Source organism: Betta splendens, chromosome 9 (assembly GCF_900634795.4).
Source record: "Betta splendens chromosome 9, fBetSpl5.4, whole genome shotgun sequence".
NCBI lineage: Eukaryota > Metazoa > Chordata > Actinopteri > Anabantiformes > Osphronemidae > Betta > Betta splendens.
The window spans coordinates 15,666,525-15,689,296 of NC_040889.2; the positions used below are offsets into that span (position 1 = coordinate 15,666,525).

The 22,772-nt window shown below is 45.2% G+C and overlaps 1 protein-coding gene and 2 long non-coding RNA genes across 3 annotated transcripts in view; 2 read left to right on the top strand and 1 right to left on the bottom strand.

The window, feature by feature from the left end:
* Positions 1–860: 860 nt before the first annotated feature.
* LOC129604584 (uncharacterized) lies at positions 861–12,672 on the top strand. The gene is made up of 3 exons (XR_008695601.1): positions 861–1,398; positions 2,120–2,240; positions 12,394–12,672. It is a non-coding gene; the product is annotated as an uncharacterized LOC129604584 (long non-coding RNA).
* Positions 12,673–12,830: 158 nt separating this feature from the next.
* Positions 12,831–19,431, bottom strand: LOC121202447 (uncharacterized). The gene is made up of 2 exons (XR_005898045.2): positions 19,293–19,431; positions 12,831–13,378 (listed from the first exon to the last, which is right to left on the bottom strand). It is a non-coding gene; the product is annotated as an uncharacterized LOC121202447 (long non-coding RNA).
* Positions 19,432–19,586: 155 nt separating this feature from the next.
* The window catches only part of galnt9 (polypeptide N-acetylgalactosaminyltransferase 9), a 56,728-nt gene continuing 53,542 nt past the window's right edge, over positions 19,587–22,772 (top strand). Inside the window, exon 1 of the mRNA XM_029161483.3 lies at positions 19,587–20,568. Coding sequence (XP_029017316.1) covers positions 20,328–20,568 — 241 coding nt within the window. The 5' untranslated portion in view covers positions 19,587–20,327. The remainder of the gene's footprint in view (positions 20,569–22,772) is intronic.

Genomic DNA, 22,772 nt, shown 5'->3' on the forward strand with positions numbered 1-22,772 from the left:
GAATGTGAACATGGAAACTGGCGGACGTGCCTGGAAGACGCACCCGATAGCTCCTCTTGGCGCGGAGCACGCCAGTGACAGTCAGCCCCAGACCAGCGCAGGAAATCGGATTTCTCTTCTCACTCACAGCCCTCTGCCGCCTCTAATCCAGTGGCAGCTTCCACAGTCATCTCCCCAGTTGGCCCAGAAAAAAACCCGATTACCCCACCGCTTCAATAAGCGGGCTTTATTCAGCAGCATGGTGGTCCGTGCGGACTGGCTGGATGCCCTGCCAGCGGCGGAGGTTCAAAATGAGTGAGGCCAGAGAGAAGCTGAGACAAGCAGACGGAGGCAGCAACAGATTATCCTCTATTTAGTTCTTTGAAGTCAAAAACTTGTCAATCTGTGACAATAAGTGACACTTCTTGTTGATACTGACCAAAAAGACAGAAGAAGACAAACTATAACTTGGTTGTAGTATAATATGTCAGGGACAAGGTGTCAGTTCTGAAAATTAAAACAAGACAAGCCAGGAACAAACTTATTTATTTTTTTGTATGGATTTCAAAATTGCTTCAGTTAAACATTCATTCATTCATTCATTCTTTCATTCATTCTTTCATTCATTCATTCATTCATTCATTCATTCATTCATTCATTCATTCATTCATTCATTCATTCATTCATTCATTCATGCCTCTGTGGGACAAACAGGCCCATGTCATAAGTGATATCATAGTGTCCAAACACTGACGTCACCTATGTTTAAGTATCTGTTTTTTAAATAAATGATATTTCATAGAACCCTGTTTTAATGACACCAATAAAACAATCTATTCCTGTTGTTTCCATGGTGGTGCATAGCACTGTGAAGAGGGTCATGCGTAATGAAATATTGACAATATCTTCAGCTACAATATTACTGGTTTTAGATCCTCATTCACTCATTTATTATTAATGAGTGAGTGAATGAGTAAGCAGGAAAAGCTGAATCTATATATACTGTAGAAGAATAAATGTTTTGCTTTGCTACATTAATGTTTACAATACTCAGCTGAATCTTTTTTTTCTTTTTTCAGTTGAATCTACCTCTGGATTTCCTTGCATTTTTCTTAGTCAGAGTGATCTTAGTTTTGATTGGTTTATTTAGTCACATGTCTTAAGAACAAGGAAGTGATTATATGTGAAGCCCTCAACGTGGGCGGAACTTTGGAAAACAGCGTGTGGAAGTTTCCTAAAGCTCTTTATTCTCACTATGAGTGATCAAACCACTATTCCTCACAAATTAGGGGCCATAACTAGTGTTACGCATGTCCTGTATTTAAAGGTGATTCTGAATGAATTGGATGGTACACTGTTTCTAATCATTTGACTCAACACCAGAGAGTGATGGACCTGATGCCTCAGAACACACAACAGGTACGTGTGGGAGCCAGAACCACCAGCAGGATAAGACACTGATGCACCATTACACCATTGTTTGTTTATTTGTACCATATGCAGTTGTAATAATTTCTTTATACCATTGTTATTGGCTGAGAATCCAATAAGAAAATCAGCTTCACCCTGTAATGCAGAGATGCTGAGTAGCTGTGTGGTCACACAAACAGCCTGATTAAAAATACCACAATTCACTTTTAGGCCATTTTTAATTATTTTAAGGTATTTAAGGTATTTAACTTTAAATAATAAAGGCATTTTCTATTGCGGTGGCTGATTAGGCCTTTGGATATGCTGAGATTATTCAAGTACACGCACTAATCAAGCTGATAAAGGTGCATCTGCCACAACACTGAGAGAAAGTCAGTGAAGACCAGTGTGTGCACACCCACACAGCTCTGAGGACACCTCTAATCAGCCACAGCGCTAAGTGGAGCCACCTGTGGAGAAGACGTGCGCGCTATTTTAACCAGCCAGGCGCTGACACGCCACTTTTAATTAGCTCTCCTTCAACCAGCTTCACCACAATCCACCATGGGTGGAATTTTAAATGGACGATTCCTTCCACTGAACGCGTCCGTGGTGCTGGGATGAATTCTATCATGACATTTATTTCTGCTACTTTCAGGAAAAAGCGGAGGACCAGGGAGTGAGAGCTACACTGGCTGAAATGTCAATTTCACTTCCCTTCTCTTTGCAGAGCAGTGGCCAAACATCCTGTCGCACGCTGGCAGGCTGCTGTGAGGGCCTCCATTGTGTTTGTCACCATCTGTCCGCACCTGTCAGACACGTTGTCTTGCATTTGAAGGTCCCAGCGTCAGGTCTGTGTGCTCCATTCACCTGTGTGTGTCAGTATGAGACAGTGTGTGTGTGTGTTTGCTATTCAGTCGGTGTGTGTGCGCAGACATGTGATAGCGGGCAGTGAGCTGTCAGTCCCAGCTGCTGTCTAAGAGAATTGCATCCCCCCTTTTAGACTCTTCAATCTCTCTGACACAGGAGCCTGAGAGACGGCCATTCACACCCGCCCTCTCATGTCTGTAGCTACTGATAGCATTTCCCGACTATTGGGGCACCAGGAGAATACTGTGTAAAATACATGTCATTTTCCATGATGAGAATTTCAATCAAAACAAGGAAGCAGTGGCTGCAGGGGCATGAAAAATAGATGAGCTGCTCATTCATATTCTAATTGTATTAAAATGGCCCATTGTAAAAGTTCTACTGTTACAAACGGAGTCGGCTGAATGCTGAATTAGTTTCTCCACATCCAAGGAGAGTAGTTTGGAAAAGATACTGTTTTTATTTCAAGAATGATGATGCATGATACATGCAGCCAGATGATGACCTCAAATGAGTGGTCATTAGCTGACCGTCTTTTCAATTGTGTTTATAACTTCAGCAAAATCAGGACGAGGCAGAGTATCCACACGTGCATTTATTGCGCTTTGACCTGTATGAAGATTTAATAGACCTAAATGTGGGATTTGAATCCATAATAGACTAACATTTGCTCCATGCATGCTTTATTTGATTGTGTGTATTTACGCACACATGAATAATGCCTCCACAGAGACTGTAAATAATAGATCCCATGAACCAGTGTGATATGTTCCCCTCAAGCCAAAGTGAGGAAACCATGCTCTGGAGCCTGTATTGGCTGGATGTGATTGGATTACCATATTTTAGCACTTTCTGTGATTATCATGGTGATTTAAGCGTGTCATTATACTTTACATGAGTCTCTGGAAAACCAGAGCGCACAGACACAAAAACCACAATAGAGCAACGCTGTAAGTAAAATTCACAACCTTGGGGCATGGATAGTATAGCGGAATTGATAAAATGTGTCATAAGAACATTGATTCACATGAAATCTTATATTAGCTTGTCTGTTTATCTTCACACCACATTTATTATAGCTGTTCTCTGGAGTTTCACCAATTATGCAAATGAGATGGGATTCCCACACCTCTTGGCAAAAGCTCATGTTGCGTACAGTAAGTGGGGCTAGACCATAGCCTATACTGCTGGTCGCCCTGGCAACCGCAGTCACTGACCGTAACAATGGGCAGTTCATCGCGTGCTGAAGTAAAACCTTGTACGAATCAGGATTCAGATGTGTCCTTGAGCACAGTGGCTCTTTGGGAGTGAAAATTCTTTAGGTAACAAGGCAAAGAATTCTGAATGGATTGTTCCTGGAAAGGATCAAACTAATAAGCCGAAAGTTATGTATACTATTGATAGATTTAAAAAACATGTACTCAAAGAAAACAAACATCACAGGTGATTGCCTAAATGTGTTTAGATAGATTTTAGACCACCTGCATGTGGGAAGGAAGCGAAGTTTACAGTATATGTTGTACACAGTCACGGTATTATATAAACCATTATATGTCAAACTACATTTGCTGCAGGTCAGATATTTTAAGCTGTTTTTGTTTACAATCCACAACATGCTGAGAAGAATAGGAATCAATACGAGATGCGTCATGAAGCTGGTATCGAACGGCAAGTGGCCGGGCTTATGTAATACAAACGACGTGTGATCTCCCCTTCTGCACACCTTCTGTTGTGCGGCCGAAGCTCAATTTGCCATCAATAAACATGTCCAGGTATTTGTATTTGGCGAGACGCTCCACAGCTTGGCCCTGGACAACACTGGCACCTGAAATCGATCAACACATCCTGACACTAAGCTGCAAAAATGAATTCTCGCCCCACTGAGCAAAGTCCACCGGTGGGTCCAAGGCTGCCCGTTTATCCTGCGGGAGTGCATTTGTACGGACGGCCCGCTGTCCATCATCTGCAGGGATTGGCGGTAGAATACTGAATTGAGTGCAGTCATGTGATTGAGTAATCTGAATACACTGCGTTGTACACAAGATTTACTGCATGTGAACTTACTTTAAAGGCGCTGGGATCGAATCCTTTTTTTTTATCTAGACTGTGCTGTTGCAGACTTTTTCAGTTTAGATCACACAATTGTTTTGCTCGTGTCTAAATTTGGTCGAGCAACACTGAGTTGCAGTGGCACAAATATAGCACGCCAACAGAGGATAGTGTTTGCAGGAAGGCATGACGAAGAGTTCACGGCTAAAATCCCAGTGTTTTGTTTGCAGCACATCAGAGCAGCGCTGGTCTCGAAACGCTGCGTGGTCTGCATATAACCCCAAGTTTAAATGGCCCATGGAGACTGTGAGAGCTGGTAGGCTAATGTTCAGGTAACATCTGGGCCAACTGCCGCAGACACAGCTCCTCCAGGGGGTGTCTAGAGAAGCCCAGGGTCCACGGTGTAGCGCCCGGGAACAGCTCCAGCAGCCCCACACCCCTTAACAGGATAAACGCTTAAGATGATGAATGTTTGCAACCAAGCCTAACAAGCAAGTGTCTGTTTCTCTTCTCCGTAAAAGACGGGGATGGACGTTGACAAATTACTCGACTGTATCGGCGTAGTCTTTCTTTCTTACCCTAAATGTTAAACGGGCTGACTCCGTGAAGACGGGAGAAACTCTCGACATGTCTTTAAGCACAAAGTGCTGCACTAAACTACTTCTGCCAGTTGTGAAGTGGCGCTGATGGCGCCCCATTGTATGTCGAATGAATGATGGTGCTGCAACCGCTGCACTGCAGTCTCCAGTTATTTAAAATATCCAGTATTGCTGAATATATGCCTGTGCAGACGTGTCAGAATGTGACTTTGCAAAAGGGACAATCATTTTGGAGAGAATTACACCAGGCAAATTATACCCTGAGACCGCCTGCATCATTATCAAGTAATAACCATGTGCCTCCAGATTTGCCTGTGTGATTTTGTGCAGTAAAATGTAGTCTTCTGTCATGAATGGAGTCACTTTTTCAACTTTAGCTGTACAGATTGGTGGTAATTTGCACCTGGTTTGTGCGCTAGTACGTGATGAACATTGTTGGGTCTGATTGGCGTTAAACTGTGTTAATTGTTACTTTTGCAGCAGTGAGATTGGATGATGATGACGTGAGTGCTTCCAACCTGTAAGAGGTACTGGTAAACCTCCAGTGTGCTGGGCAACCTGCTAAATCTGCAATTTAGAGCTCAATGCCTTTATTGTTGCCCTTTCCTCTAATATTTAGTGGTTTGGCATTATTAGAGTACAACCAATCGAGCTACTGTAAATCTATAAACCTTATAAATTGACCTAAACACAATTAATGAAAAGCCCAGAGTAGTCTTTGTGACAGACACTGTGCTGTATTGGTGGGAAGGTGGAGCTTAAGTTAGGCCTTTGTGTAGTTACATGGGTCTCCTAAAGAGGTGCCAGCAGCCTAGCATTGACTACATACTAATACTGAGCTAACTTCTGCTGCCTTCCTTCAACCTCTTGCATGTTGGTTGTTGCACACCTTCTTCTGTTGTCCTCTGTAGTGTCATGTCCGAGTGTTTAAACATTTTTAGCGTTGTTACAGTGCCTTTCCACACAATGTTGAGGTGCATCGGTGCGGTAAACCCGTCTTGAATGGGAAGTGTAAAAGGGGCTAGTGAAGCTTAAAGCAATCCCATGGATTTCCCAGGTTATTGATCCTGCCCTCGGAGCTAATGCCTCTCCATATCTCAGAGGTGTTACGAGGGAATTAGAGACACATTTCCACTAGTAAAAACTAGCATTGATTTGAATGGAGCTGTTGCCTCCTAAAGGTCTGCAAGGAACTTGATAAATTTTAGCCCAACGAGGGTCACGGCGTGCTCCTCTAGCTCCCACGTCTAAGCGAAGTGAATTCATTGCCCCTGTCCAACTATAACTCATTGATCCTGGGTAATAAACTGTAGAGCGTTGCCTGCCAAGTGACAAATGGACATCCAGTACACATGTACACAATTAGAACAGTAGGAAGCGGTGTTCTTATTCACTGGGGGGGGCTACATGAACAGTCATTTGCATGACATTAATATGTGGCGGGGCTGAGAAAATGGCTGAGCACTCAAATTAAACTTATTAGCACGCCCAGCAGGGGCGATTGCTTCATCCCTATCAAGGAAGGCTGCGTTTCATTATGGATTCTCCGCAAACGCCTCCAGTTGCTATTTGCTTGGATAAAGCGCATTTAACTACCGAAGATGGGGGAGTAAGAAGTGACACAGCCTTTGAGCAACGTGTCTCAAGTGTTTGGTAAAGTGAAAAGCTGCACTTTTCTCAATGAGAGAAATGGATTCTGAGAAGTAAAGTGCAAATACAGAGATAAAATAATTAGGAAACTTGTTTCATTTGTTGTTGTTTGGGATTTATTATTGCTCTTTTTGTTTTTTTCCTTCTTGAGAACGTGGACCCTCTTTAGGCTTCTAAGCTCCCGGATGGAGGGTTGCATTTTGACTGGAGTCTGTTGTTGTCCAGTATTTGTGTTAAAAAGAGTTGAGCTTCCTCTATGTTTCGCTATGATCTCTGCAGCGCTGCATTTGTGGACCTTGGTTTTAGTGGGTTAGGTTATAGGCTACTCCTATAAGAGCAATGTCAGTAAAAGAAAAAGCAAAGCCCGGGGCAGATCTCTTCTGTGCAGACGGTTCCTCACGGAAGATCGATGAAGGGCAACACTTGCTGCATTTGGTTCAGTGGCTCTTTCATCCCCAGATCAATATTTATCTGCTTATGATGCTATCTATGGAAAGAGCATTTCATCTTAATGGTCGCTGTGGCCAAGGACACTGTTAATCCATCCAAACAAGTTATTCACTGATACAAATCAAATTACACACGTGCCACGAATAAATCTGTAGTTTTGTTTATTGGATATCAATAAACCAGTTTAAGGGAAAGTTATCTACATATTTAATTATGAAACTGTGACTGTGAGAAACAGGAATGTGTCACCAGGCACTCAGTCCTTCTTATGTAGATGTTATTCCCATAGAACCATAGGCTTGGTTTATTTTACCAACTTTGCAGCAGATCGATGCAAAGTTCATGGACTTTTGAGTTTCAGATGAGATGAGTTGGTGTGATCTAGTAGATCCACTGTTGCTACTGTTACAGCCCCCATAACCCTCATTGTCACCAACAATGGCTGTGATCTGCCGCTGCATGCGTGACTAACGTCATCATTTTGGGAATAGGGATGGAGCTGTGTCTTTGTGAAACCATGTGTGAACTGTCTGTTCGCATGGGGATATTTTGGGCACATCCAGCTGGGAATAGAAGCTCGTAACACACTGGAGACCTAATATATCTTAGCATTTGTTTCGCTTGGTCAGCTGCTACATTTACCTGGACCCGTAGACAGCTTCTGTTCATTTCATGAGTCATAGATGAATCTTTACTGTAATTATTGACTAGTTTAAATTAATTTAATCTCTGTTGTAAATTGTTCAGTCAATCGTTATAACCCTGGATGTCTTTTACTCACTGCAGTCACTCAATGAACACTGGTCTCAGCAGGTAGGACATGAGAATGTTAAGTTAATCTGCTTAAAAGAGTCACTGGCGACGTCAATGCTGCCAGTTGTACAAAGGACCGGGGTGAAATTCAATTGCATGAGATGAGTTGGGACAGTTGATATAAGAGAGCTGTTACACTGATGAAATGGATTCACGGTGACAGCTGAAGATAATAAGCTTTGCTCAATCAGCTTGAGAGGGCGTCCAACTGCTGTTTCAGTTGCCGCGGTAACTTGGTGATGCTTCCAGCGGCTCCTCATTTGGTTACTGCTATTGTGCAGCTTCCTTCTTTACTGACTTATATATTGTACATAATGAGTACTGGGCCTAGCTCAGGCAGTGATGCCCAAACTCGCTCAGTTCTCCTCAGCTCCTGGAGCCTTTTCACATTTTTTTGTCAATTCAAACTGGTGTACTGTAATTTTTTCATCTCGTGTGTGTGTGTGTGTGTGTGTGTGTGTCCAGCTAAAGCAGGCTAAGTCTAGAATGCACTGCAAACCTTTCCAGTACAAAGGAACAGTTGAACAAAGCTAGTAACTATTCATCAGCCAAAAAAGTATAGGTTGAAACAGAGCGGAGTTTAGTAAAGCTCAATAAAGCCTCACACACACATGCTGGAATCCTAAAGGGTTGAGCTGCATGTGTGAAGGGGAACCCCTGAGACATGACATGAATCTTGCTGTTAGGACCTTTTGAGGACCAACTCACCTGAGAGACAGAAAATAGAGCTAACCAGCAGTTACAAGACAAAAGTCATGGCTGCCTAAAGCACTGGAGCTGGACACTACACTTTGCTCAGCATTTACTCCATCACCTGCAGAACATGGATGAATAGACTCAATCAAATACTGGACTAAAGACTGAATCTGAAGTAACAATGTCCACATTTTGGATGGAGAAGACAAGTGGTTAAAGAGAGGGGTCAGAGAAGGTGTCAATCACCCAGCACCACCACAGCACACAGCGGTGGAGGACTCAGACACAGCCTGTCTCCTATTCATCGAGCTGCCACTTCACATCCCCAGGGAAGGATGCTCTTAACAACCCTGCAATGATGATACATCCACTTAGTCCTTCCCCTTCCTTTGTCCACCTAATGAGTACTTTCTTTACAGATGTTAGCCGAAACCAACCTGAAAGATGCATTTGTGGACTCCTCATGACACATTTCTCAGATTGATGAAGCTAATTGGATAGGTATTGAAATGTTTTGACCCAAGAAAAAATGTCCAGATGCCATGACTACCATAAGTCCTTTTTATGACTTTACTGTATGTTATACTATACTAATGAGGTTCAGAAAGTGTCATCCAGTTTTCTTCGCTTTGGTGAATGCGGAATTTCACAACATGCACTTTATCTAAACCAGCTTAGACGTACAGTAGAGTATTCAATGTGTTGATTGTGAAGGTGAAAAACTCTCCTATCACAGTCACAAGACAAGAAGGTGCATTTCTCCCATTTTCTTTTCTCCCATTTCTCCCCAAGTACAGTTTCCCCAAGAATCTGCATGTTTATGGACATCACTTCAGACTGCTTTGAAACTGAGGCTCATTGGGTGCTGGGTTTTTAGAAGAATGAGTTAAAGATTAAAGTGGCTGTAGTGTTTGTCAGAGTCACACCCACCTTTAGAACACAAACAAATGTTAAACATTTGGATTAAACCTCTGTTTTATGAACAATAATGTTGATTAGATTTTACACATTTTCTTGTCCTGTAGCAATTTATATCACAATCCTCAGTTTAAGTAACACATACAGACATTTAGGATGGTCTAGAACATAGGTTACACACGTGGGTGCACAAGATTAGCAGCAAATAAAATACATGTCAAAATGTCTTTGCACCAAACCTATAGTGAAGGCTGCACGAAGCAGATCTGTCATAAAAGCTCCAAAAACAGAAACTGATGTCCTTGTGTAGGAGGTGAAGCATCACCTCGAGCAGATACAGTATACAGTACCCTAAATTAGCCGGGGAGGCGATAACCCATTGGGTAAGCTTTTTATTTCAGGTCTAAGGAGATCCACTGCTCAATACAAAGAATTATTTCCATCAGGCGCTGAGCCAACTGGCTCCTGACCACAGGCATCACTAGAATCTAGTATTTAGATGTTTGTTCATGCAGTTAGAATAAAAATAAAGTTGGCATAAAATATTTTTTGCTTGAGGAGATCATAAAATAGACAAATTGTTCACACTGTACTTTTTTGGCAGGACCACAAAAAAGCATAGAACACAAGCACAGTTTGGAAATTGATCTAGTTTTAGTAGGAGGTGCAAAAGTACAAATACTTCAAATATTACTGGGCGCCTTCAATATTACACCCTTCATTGTTTGTAGCATGCCTGACACACAGGAAACACACAGGAAAAAAGGAAAAACTACACACAGTAATATATTTTGCTGACTTATGCACCTAAAAACAATCCTACTACTACTACTAATAATAATAATAATAATAATAATAATATATAATTATACTGAAAATATTCTTTTCATTATTTCACGTTTTGGGAATTCAGTTCTTACTGTATATGGCATATGTAAAAATGATCAGAGCGAACCAATGTGCTTTACACAATTAAATACAAATAGTATTAAGAGAACATAAAACTACTGGAATACAAACGTGTAAAATCAGTCGATCCATATCTCTTAAAATATTTAATATTTAAAATGCAACTTCATTCCAAAAAAGCTTGGGCGGCATGTGTAAAACAAAAAAGCGAATGTGATGGAAACGTAATTGCAACAAACCAGAAACAAATGGAGGAGAATATGGCGTCTAATAAGGTTAATTGGCAACAGGTTGTTAACATGATTGCACAGACAGGAGGGAGTTTTACTTGTATGTGCCTCTCCAAAGTAATGGTTTTTCCTTTGTTTAGTTCCTCTGCTTTTATTGTTGTTGTTTTGTATCTGTATGTAGTTGCTGTGCTGGTTTCCTTCATGTAGTCATCTCTGCAGTTCTATGTTCATGCTGCTTCTTTACTTCATGTTGCTTCGGCAGTTGTTGCCGGTCTTTTCACTTCGCCCGCGATGCGTGTTGCTGCACAGCAAACGCAATCAAGCTCTAATTGAACAGAAACGTTAAACTAATTGTAACTAAACTATTCACGCTGAGATAAATGCTACGAAATTACAGATTAAGTGGTACTTCTTTGGGCTTGAAAGCTTACATTATTTACTGCTACTGCTGTTCAAGGATTCTGTTTACTCAAGGTGCAGCGACAAACAATTACGCCCTGAAACATCCTGCACCTTTGCTCAGGTTTTGCTATTTTTACTGCTTGGAGATCATTTGAGCTTTTACAGACTTTTTTAGTGCGTGCAAAATTTAATTTTAAGAGACTGTATGTGCATGAAATATAAGGCACACTGCTAATAAAATCAGCCTGGTCTCTTGTTTTGGGGAAAGCAGCTCCGTGTTCATACAGCCGAGTTATTGAAGACTAAGCACATTACAAATGTGGTTTTCATGTGTTTGTGTCCGCTTGTGATGAACTGCACACGTTGTTATCAACACTCTGTGGAAAAGCATTTTTTAGCAACTCAGGTAAATTAGGTTAGAAGAAGACTTTGCATTTCTTGCAACTGTATTGATGATAGCAGTCAATGATTGTAGCAATATTGTAAATGGAATCCCTTAAAGTCTGTGGCAGTGGGATTATTTAATCATTCACACTCGCCTGCTCTATTACGGTGGTTTGGCCACTCAAGGTTTGTGCAACAAAGTCATGAGCATGATGGAGTCAGGATTGTTAGTGCAACGACCCAGGTCTGACGGGCAAAGTCAGGCCACTCTGATCCGAGTGCTCACACCGGGGGAGCGTTCTGAATTTCAAATGGCAATGTTCAAAAATTGATTGATAAAATTATTATTGAACATTGGGTCATTTCCTCTGGAGGTTCCTGCACCACACAGCCGCCGCCCCGCCAGTTTGGGCCCAGCGCTGGGGCCGGTGTGCTGGGGTGGAAACATCAGGTGCAGGGATGCTGACAGGATTAGCGGTGGGGAAAGTGGTGAAAAAGACTTGTCTCGGTTGGAACGCTGAGCCGGGAGAACCTGGAGGACGTGAACTGCACCACACAACACCAGATGCACAGTAGCACAGCTGTGAAGCCACAGACTTAGTGTCTTATTTCCTTGATTTCAACGTTAGTGGCAGCTCCTCCAGTTGCCTTTGTTTGGCTTCCGCTTCCACAGTGAGAGAGACTCTACACGTGCTCAGGTAGAGCTACAGTGATACATGATCAATGCACACCACTATAATGTTACTACAGCTGCCTTTGTAGTTTCACTTATAAATAGCACAAGGCAGTAAATGGCAGTAATCATCAGTGGCGCCCCGCTGTTACAATTACTATGTGAATTCCACTTAAATGAGGATGACGAGTACAATCAATTTAAGAACTTTTAATGTTTTAATGAAACAAACGTCTCTGAATTTGGAAGCACTTACTTTAAATGCAAATGTGAATGACTTACTGTAACTCCACTAACTTTCTGCTTGTGATGACTGAACACAAAAACCGGCGCTTAGTTCTTTCCCTGTGTTATTTTGTAGATCTGTCTGAAAACAAGACAACTGGCGTCGGCGGAGGGGAAGGTGCAACAAAAACATTTACTTGGAGAGACGGCGGCGAATAATTACCTGTGTGTGGCTTGAAATGGAACCGTTGAGCGGCGCAGAGATTAGAGCGCGTCCGCCAGTGGCCATTAATCAAACACATTGGAATTAACTTTCAATTGACTTTCTTACCCCTCCGCATAAAACAGATGCCACGGCTGAAAAATGGAGCAAGCAAGCAATCTGTAGTTCAAACAAGGTTTGTTACACACGGTGGGTGAGAAAAAAAACGCAACAAAGGAAGAGCTTCTATTTTCATTAGGGTGTCTGAAGTCCCAGCGTCCTGTCTTCACAGTGGACGGTTTAATAAATCATTCATCACCTGAACACATGCTTTGTGATTTTTGAAATGAAATCCCTTGTGAGTTCCTTCCTTGAAGTCTTTGGTAACGCCTTTATTGGACGCTGTTAAAATGCTTTCACTATGTCAAAAGCTGGTGAGACTAACATAACAAGTACTTCTTATCTGTTTTGTGATATGAGTTGCATGATTTATACAGTATCTAGCAGTTTAATAACGCCAGTGCCATATCTGTTTATTTAATCCATTGGAGTATCCTGGAGGTCGAGTAGCGTTGTAATTGGAAGCTGCTTTTCTCCCACTGTACCTGGACAGCCTGCAACGGAGGTGACAGGTCATTTAGAAGTTCATCAAGCTATCGCACAACATGATATCAAGGCGTCTGTGTGCAAACTGAAGCTCCGAGGAGACTGGTTGTCGAGCAGAGCAGAGCCTTTAGGAGGGGCCCAGAAGCTGCCGGGTGACCTTGAAAGAACGGCCGACATTTGGAGAATGTGGCTGAGCTGAGGCAGTCGTATAAGGAACGATGGGCCCATGTTTCTCCACCTACCGGCACCGCCCGACAGCTTGTCTTCTCCGTCAGGCTGCCGTTAAACCGCAGACGCCGCAAAGTCACTGCTCCTGCAATTGTCCATAAATGAGATGAGCATGCTAATGGAACACCAACAACAAGGAGACTGCTTATTTTGCTTTTCAAGCTAAAAAATATTGGACTTCAACTAGGTGTCTGTAAGTTTTCATGCCTGTCTAAAACTCTGCTTTAGGATCGCCACACCGTTTGGCAGAAGCGCATATGATGTCATAGGGGTCACAGGTCACGGCATCATTCATGCTGCTGCTTGGCTAAAGCTAGCGGCTTTAGTGCTAATGGCTAGGACGCGGTAACGGTCCGCTAATGGCTCGTTAACAGCCAAAACAACATTGGGCGGGCGGTGGTGGATGGACCTCATTATTCTAGCTGAGAGTCTGACACTGTAGAGGACCTGAGCCCACATCACCCTGCAACAGTAGCTGCTTAGCTTTCTGTGTCTAGACATTATATGCTGCAGCTCCACTCTGTCCAATTGTGTGTGTGTGGAAAATAGTGTTTTGGTATTCTGGGTTTGTCTGAACCGGACCGCAGGTGGTTCTGTGAGACGTAGGCAGTAATTGAACTACGACACAAATTGTGCTTAGACAGGATTGGATAGGAACAAAATGTAAAGCAAGGAACAGTGCACTTCTAACACACCAGGAGTGTGTTAACATGAACCAGAGAGTCACATACAGTACATGTACCACAATGTCCAAAAAGGTGGATTTTGCACCAATTTTTACCCTAAAACCAATCGTTAATGTGACGCATATTTTGTGACAGCGTTGGTGGCAGGAAATGCTCCCTGGGAGTTTAACACCTTAGGTGCCAAAACCTACCCATAAGTTACTGTAGATCATTTCAATATTTGATGGAAAACAAGCATTTTCACTGGAATGAATGGAAACTGAGCAAACAAGTTATCTTCTGTCCTTGATTTATTATGCTAAACTAACCAGCCTTGGTTTTCGTAGCTAGAGACAACCACTGAACAATCGAAGTGAAATGTCAAATACATTAAACAGATGTAAGACAAAACACAAGATATTAATTACAGAACATAAGTCATAAATCAACCGCATAGAATCAGGAAAAACCAATTACAACAACAAAACAAATTAGTGCTTAAAAAATAAAACGCGTCCAGTTCCCCTTCACAGCTGCAGCATTATTAATAAACCCGTTTGCAACTGCTACAGTGTGGTTTCATCCTACCTCGCTCTTAAACATTACGCTCTGACTGGTCTCTTGAGGGAGAGACGTTAAAAGATGCTCCTCCACACAGACAACCCCCAACCGCTCCTTCGCTCTATTTCTCCCTCTCTTTCTGCCCTCTAATCAGCCATCAGGGAGCGTGTGTGTGTGTGTGTGTGTGTGTGTGTGTGTGTGTGTGTGTGTGTGTGTGTGTGTGTGTGTGTGTGTGTGTGTGTGTGTGTGTGCTTATGAACGTGGCGCAGTGCAAAGGGAAACGATGACCTGCAGTCCTCTACACCCGCTTTGACCTTAGCTGTTGCAGTCCCCCGTGGCTTCCACCTTCACACACACACACAGCGATTGGGATACGAAGCACAGGAGCTTTGTCCGAGAACAGATTGTGAAAGCTTGGACGTGGCCGGTTTTTGTGGCAGTGACGGTAGCTTGACAATGGTCAGCGTGTCGTTGGGCTCGTAGAGTAAGTTCCAGTCCGGCCATCTGCACGCTTTGATCCCTGCTGCCAACACTCACTTTGTTCCTTTGGATGGGGATTAGTATGTGCGAGAGGAGAGAGTGGGCATCAGTGCACTTGAGCGGCGTTCGAGTAATGTAGACAAGCTGCAGCATCACTCCACTAAAACCATAGTCGCCACGAGCACTTTAAAGCAAATGACTCACTAGCATTTGCTTCAGGAAGTATTCAGCATATGAATCAGTGATTATACAAGTTGGCTTTTGAACACATCAGAAAAGTGTATGCTGGAGTGATTCTGCAGACGCTTGTGTGTGCATGTGTGTTTACTGATTAGCTGCTAAAGTCTGTGATTGCTGCTCTGAGCCCGTGATTAGCGCCGACGGAGATTCTGGCTGCCGGCTTTCGCCTTGGCCTCTGACGGGGGACCTGGAGTGAGACAGCGTCCCTGAAAAGCCAGACTCGGTCCGGTAACCAGTAAAGCAGAGTCTGCTGACACCTCCAGCTGCTGCTTTAGTGCATGAAGCTGCGTGTGAAAATGGGACTACACCATTTAGTCAACAGGTCATCTATTATACTTCTTTTATATTTACATAAGTTTTAATTTGCACGGGAGTTTAAACACGTACACCTAGTTTGAGGGGTATTAACTATTGCCTTTTTGTTTCCATGGCAGCGACATTGTACAGAAATAAATAAACCAAGAACTGATTTGCTTCTAATTAAAAGTGATTTTGCCTTAAAGGTAGGATTTTGCATAAAACTGCTCATAACTTTACCATCACTTCTTGTTTTGACTGCAAGTAAATTTAACCAAGACACAGAGCATCACGTACTCTGTGTGTGTGTGTGTGTGTGTGTGTGTGTGTGTGTGTGTGTGTGTGTGTGTGTGTGTGTGTGTGTGTGTGTGTGTGTGTGTGTGTTCCGCTTCTGGGTGAATTTTAATAACTTTTTTGTATCCTTCTATAAGTCTGTCAATAACTGTTTTTTTCCCCAAGATGAAATATCCTTGTCCATTGTCTCACCCAGAAATTGAAAACATAAACTGGAGGACTGCTCGCTCGCCACGGAATATCAATCAGTCTGCAAACAAGTCGGAGGTGTCAGCGCAGTAATGGCTTTTGCTTGAGGAGGAGTCCATAGCTGGCGCACATAGGGATTTAAAACAATAATCTTTCCGGCATAATGACTGGGTAATATGGATAGTCCATTTATCTTTGATTAGATTTTTTTGATGCGAGGATTCGTTCCCTCGGCTCCCTGTTTCATTATTCTTTCTAATTACCTGCACCGATTCGCCCATCAAGCATCGGTACACCGGCAAGACGTAATTGCTTCTGCCATAAATCAAGAAACATTTGGGGGTGACTGGAGAGCTGCTGCTCCATTATCACAAACACGCGGCGAAGCCCGGCTTATGCTCGCATTGATAAACCCAATCATTCATTTTGACGTTTTGATATTTGACGAGCTCGGTCTCCAGACGCACCCCTGGGTTGTTCTCACGCGGCTTCTTCCTGTTCGCGGCCTTGTCTGACAGCCTGTGTAGAGACGCCCGCCTCGTTCGCCGCCTCATTACCGGGGTCAACGTTTGCCCCGTTCCCTCTTGAGGAAATTAGCGTTCGCGATGCCGCGCGGGGGGAAACGACGCGGTCGCAGCGGGCGAGCGTCTGACGAGGTCAAAGGTCGCGTCGCGTCCCGCTAAACATTCATCTGCTCCCCGGCGCTGTTGCCTCCGCCTCCGCCGCCGCCGCGCGCTGTACAACAAACGCGTCAGATCTCGCCTGCGGCCATGATCCTCACGCTCCAGGCTGCGGGGTATTTTTTCTAATTTGGTTAAGGCACTCGGCAAACGGGCGGCGGGGGAGAAGGCGCTGGAGGTGGAATGCGAATGAGCTCAGTCGAGGCAGACAGAACTGGGGCTTCGCTGTTAGCCCCGGGGTCAAAGTGATAATGCATGAACTTAGCTCTGGCAGCCGAGCAGACAGTAGCACATTAGTGACCAACAAGTGGCCTGGAGTGGGCGCTTTATTCTGAAAGCGACACGGCGGCTGATCCGGGACCAGCACGGCTCGTTTGCTCAGTCGCATCCGTAGCTCCGCTGCTGCTGCGCCAAGTCTGCACCACTGTTACATTTCATTTACAGTCGTCGCACTGACCTGCAGGTTTTTTGTAGCAGTTTAGAGTTTATCTCCACGCAACAACAATGCGCATTTATACATTAAACACATGGGATGCAAATGCGAAGGACGCTTTTAAAATATGTATAGAGAAGCAGGTTTGGGCTTTTTTCCTGAAAGTTGCAGTGTCCAATTGTTCGAAGCGCCTTAATAATTCATTTCATACATTTTTAATATTTTATTCCTGCTTTTCTTGTCATAATGCTGAGTAGAAGGTCTCTCTTCCATTAAAGTCATTTAACATGCTGTTCTGTTCCGTTTCCTATTAGACGTTGAAGTCTGGCTCAAATATAAACCGAATACAAAGACCAACACCGTTAATGAAAGCTCGTAATCCCGTTCTGCCGCTGGATTCATGAGATCCAGTGGATCTGTTGACTTCTGACTCTCCTTGCTGAACTGCATCTTGCCTGAGCGTTTCTGCTATGCTCCGTTATGTTCGCCTCCCGTGAGCCAGCGCTGAAGAGCAGCTTCAGCTCACGCAGCCCCGGCTGCTGAAACCACTGGAGTCAAGCAAAATAAAAGCACTTACTTTGTGTTTTCCAGGAGATTCCACCTAGTGGGACTCCTGCCTGCCTTCATTTACTGCACTGTCTCTATATATTTTAGCCAAACATAACATGGCCCCATATCGATCGTCTGTCTCGTATTGACCTTTAATAATTCAAATAAATAAATAAATGACAACAAATGGGTTTATATTTATATATTTTGCAGCACACATGGAAATTTACTGTAAGCTGAAAGCTGCCACTCTCTATTTCCTGCGAGCAGAGGTCCGATGAGTACGTGTCTGTCCAGTAGATATATCGACTGTCTTTCGACAGCTCTCGGTGCCCACAGTCCTACGCTGCCTGTGTCCTCCCACTGAATCAAGTGGCTTATGTAGAAACACTTAGCGTGATGACTAAGGTGCAGCTGGCGGTGACCCAGGTTAATATGGTTGAAACACTGGAGTGCCCGTGTCCGCAGCCACAGACACGCAGGGTGCTGAATGCTGGAAACGCGGCCCGCGGAGGCCTTTCTAAAGGCTCGCGGGGGGCACTCGTACTGTAACTGCTGCATAAGCAGCTGCGCACGGTGCCCGTAACACTGATTTCCCCACAGCCTGACTGTTTCTGCAGACCTCGAATCAGATCAGCACCTTTCTAATGGGACCGGCGCAGCAGGAATCCTAATTAATAACAACATACATACACAACCAATCGTTTGCCATGCACTTGTGCTACACAGCTGCGGGGTTTGGAGAAGACCAGCACGCCCAGAAACTGATGAATGCGCACGCGTCAATCAAAGCCTTGCATTGTCCAAATTGAATTGCCGTCTCAGCATATTTCGGATTGCAGCATATTGTGAATCTGCACGGCACATTAAGCGTACGTCTTAGAGTCGATGAGGTCACGCTGGCTGAAGAGCACGCTCAGCCCCTCGGTGCAGCCCTCCTCTCCAGCGCTAAGACCGGATTAAAGCTAAACGCTCTCCAGACTGCTCTCAGAAACCCAGGATGGATTCCATCTTGAAGGACCACACAATCGCGGCATTTAAAGCGGTATTAGAATAATCTCGCTCGCTTTCTGCGCACCAGATGTCAAGCGACCAAGAACTGTGCAATCTGTGAAGGGTGGTGGGGTCACAGCCGGCATCTGGTTACAGGGTGTGTGTGCTACATGCTCAGGGTGCCAACGGGGACCAGAGATGTGTGGAGGACCTGATTGGACCTGTGTTGATGGTTTGAATCATGACCCCATGGCACTGGTTCTGCAGACGTTTCTTTGGACCTGTTGTATCTATAAGCTGCTGATGCGGCGCTTTGAACGCAGATGATACAAGCGCAAACCACCTCTCTGCCCAAAGGCTTGCATTTGGCCCAGTCAGTGTTTTTATAGCTCAAATATGGTTAAAGCTGTGGCCAAGCGTGTGATGTGTGAATGAGGACGATCACACTCCTGAGCTGGACGGTTGCGTAAGAGTAAAAGCCATAAACAAGGCGTTTGTTGAGGCGCTGAATAAGTTGCCGCGAGCGGAGGCATCGGAGGTGAAATGGAAGCGTTCCACCTATGCATTACGGGTCAAATACAAAAAAAACACGTTAGCACGTCTGCACAGCGGACTTACTGATACGGGAGAAAGGCCGCTCTGCCGAGTGGAAGCATTTTCTGCTTCCACAGCCGCGCTGTTTGTTTTTCCTCCTGCGAGTCCAGCGCTGCTCCTGAATATTCATGATTGTGCCTCTAAACGTCAGGACGCAGCGGCGGCGGCGGCGGCGGCTCTTCCTCCCCGACAGACCCCGAGCGGAGACAGCATGTAGGAGCCCGGCGGCGGCTCTGCACCGACACCGAGCCTCGGCACCGCTTGACAGCGTTTCGGGGCGAATCCGCTCTCGGCTGCCGCTCCGCGCCTCCGACGAGAAGAAACAAAGATGGACTGACGGAGCGCGAACGGAGCGAAGGACACGGAGAGAGAGAGAGAGAGAGAGAGAGAGAGAGAGAGAGAGCGGGGACGCCGCCTTCTTTGAGAAGCGTGCGCATATTCTATGGACATAAGCTGCTCGGGTTCATATTCGCAGCGCGGGACGGGTCGAGCGAGCACAACGCCGATGAATACGGAGATGCCGGAGCGGAGCGGCGATTGCGGGAGGATGCGCGGATGCGAGCGGTCGTTGCACTGCACCTCCAGCGGGAGAGACGACGCACGTCGGGGTTAAAGGAGCGGGCGACTTATCACGTTGCAGAAGCGACATGTCTTGCCACCGCCGTGGGCTGAGCGCGGCAGGACGGATGCCCCCCCCCGGCGTCGTCCCTCGCCCATAATATGTAGCTCGAGCGACGGCGGAGCGCGTGCAGCTGTTTGTCGGCTCGTCGAGCACGTCGGAGCGTCGCCGCTGAGCCGGAGTCGCGCAGCCCCGGGCGCCAGGAGCGTTCCCCACGTCGAACTTCCCCGCGACGGCGCGCGCGAGCGCGCAGCCCCCCTGAGCTGTCCGCGGTGCTGAACGCATCGGCTCCCCGCGACTTGCCCCCTTTCTACCCCCCTCCTCCTTCCAGCGAGCACGGAAATCTGCCTCGTGCGCCGCTCGGCGAACGTGGCGACGCAGGCCACCGCACACGGACAGCTGCCGGGCTTGACTGAGTCAGCCGCACCGCACTCTCGTTCATGGCTGTGGCACGCAAAATCAAAACTTTGCTGACCGTCAACATCTTGGTGTTCGTGGGGATTATTCTGTTCTCGGTGTACTGCAGGATCCAGGACCGCTCCGAGGAGCTCATCCAGATTGGGCGTTTTTCTGACCAGAGGCTGCGAGCCCGGAATGGCAAAGTTTCCAACTTGGTGGACAGACAGTCTATTCTCCAGAGGCTGGAGAGGCTGGAGGACGTGGTCTACAACCAGTTGAACGGTATGAAAAATGGTCTCAACGATGACTAAAGCCCTGATTTGCTGGTAAAAAAACACGATGGAATTTAAAATCACTATAAACTAATGGTCTTATTGGGTAAATAAACAAACACTTCCAGGACTAATTAAGATTCACTAAGGTGAGCCCTGTTGAAAGCTGGTCCATATGTTTATATAATGCTGTCACCTTATTAAAATCAGCCCACTTTGCACATGAAACAATGTCAGCGCGTGGGTGAGGGAGGGTCTGCTGCCTCTACAGCTTTAATCCTGCTTGTTAAGTAGCTAATGAAGCAGGCCCATGCATTACAGGGCAATACTTTGCGGCGTGCGTGCTTGTGTCTTCTGTGTTGATAGGTTTTACTGGGCTGTTACTTTAACAGCGCGTCACACCGTGCCACCTCTAACCCATAATCGACTCACCGTAAACTTCACATAAAGTTATGCCTGAAGTAGTGACGTCTGCAGTTCTGTACAGACCCCCCCCCCCCCCCCCCCCCCCGCCTGCGCCTCTCCAGCTGCAGCTCGTGTCGTTCCACTGGAGACACGATATCAGATTTAACGAGCTGTCTGAGTTTTGAAGGAGATTGTAATGTAATAGCTCTATAACTGAATGACGGACTCGTATTTATCATCGGGCCATTAGACCGTGGGCGCAATTTTGGCTCCTCAGCAGAGCAGCGATTCTTAAAAAAAACCTGGTTCTGCTGTTTTATATACTGACGCTGGCTTATCCACACACTGCACAGCGGATGTTACAGACACAGTATTTATTAGCCAGGATTCTCACAGATTCATGGAGACACAGAGCTGGAGATAGTGTACTAGAAATATAGAGGGATGAATTACATGGAATTTATAGATCAAATTCCATTTTAAAGTTGGATGTCTCAATAAATCATTGGGCTGCCCCAGAAGCCTGCCTGACACTATATTTGCCTGAGAAGCTGACTTAAGATTGATGATCAGAATAGTTACATTTCTGTACTCGAGCCAATACCTGATGCCGTCTGCTGTTGAATATATCTGGTGGTGTAGGTAGAAAGTGACCCGTGTTCTGGAATTTCCTCACTGGTGGCACATGGCACTTTGTGGTGTGACGGACATCGTAGTCCAGTACAGTACAATAAAAACACACCCTGGTGCCGCTGCGAGGAGGCGAGCGGCTCGTTGACCAGAAGGAATCGCACCGACGACTCAAAACTCACACTTGGGACCTGAACTATGAAATGAAAGCGTCTCGTTCAACCAGCCAGCGAGTGAGACGTGAGCACAGGCTTTGTGTTATCTATCATGATGAAATGTGACTGCTTAGCAAGGTGTTACTGATTGATTTCTAATCTATCAGGGAAGTCAACCTCCATTTACTAGTTTACTGTTTTGCCCCTCGGGACAGTCTGACTTGATCATCTGTCTAAATTACAGGCTACAGTGGCTCAGGATGATGAGTGGAGGCGGTGAGAAATAGGGGCTCTGCAGGAAGAGGTGATTTGGCATTGTGTTGTTGTAGTTCACGCTGGTCACCAGTAGGGGTCACAGAGCTTATAACAGCCCCTCAAGCACAACTCAACCCCTTGGAAGGTCAACTGCGCCCCCCTAATTGAAGTAAATATAAAAAAGGATGAAGCGCATTACACAACAACAGTAGTCGCCTCCTCTGCAGCGACTTGTTAGTGAGACTCAGCAGAGGGAAGTCGACGGTGCCGTTGACTGCGTCGTTAACAGCCAGCAGTTGAGGACGTTTCACAGCTTCGTGGCCCTGAAACGACGCCTCGGTGGCTGCTTTCTGCATGGTCCGGTTATTGTGGCCGAGCCTCGGCTGCTCTTTGAGGGTCACTTTGTCACTTTGAGTTATGTTTGGCATCTGGCGTCCAGCCAGCAGGCATTGCATTGCAAAAGGTACAATGCATCCTCGCAGTCACTTAGGTTTTATATATAGAAACAGTGCATGTGGGCACATCGACTACGTGTAGTGTTACTGCTGCAGGGCAGAAAGAAGTGGCTAAATAATATTACCTTACCAAAACTCATTTGCAGTATTAGAGCAAATTGCAGCTTGAGTCTGAAGAACTTTATGAGTATAATCTCTGTGTGACTTATTCTTTCCTTATAAAAGGCGATCAGAGGCGTTGGAGCTTGTTCTGCATGTTTGTCATTTATTTATTTATCTTTTTAGCCCAGACTGTATCCGCTTCATCATTTATT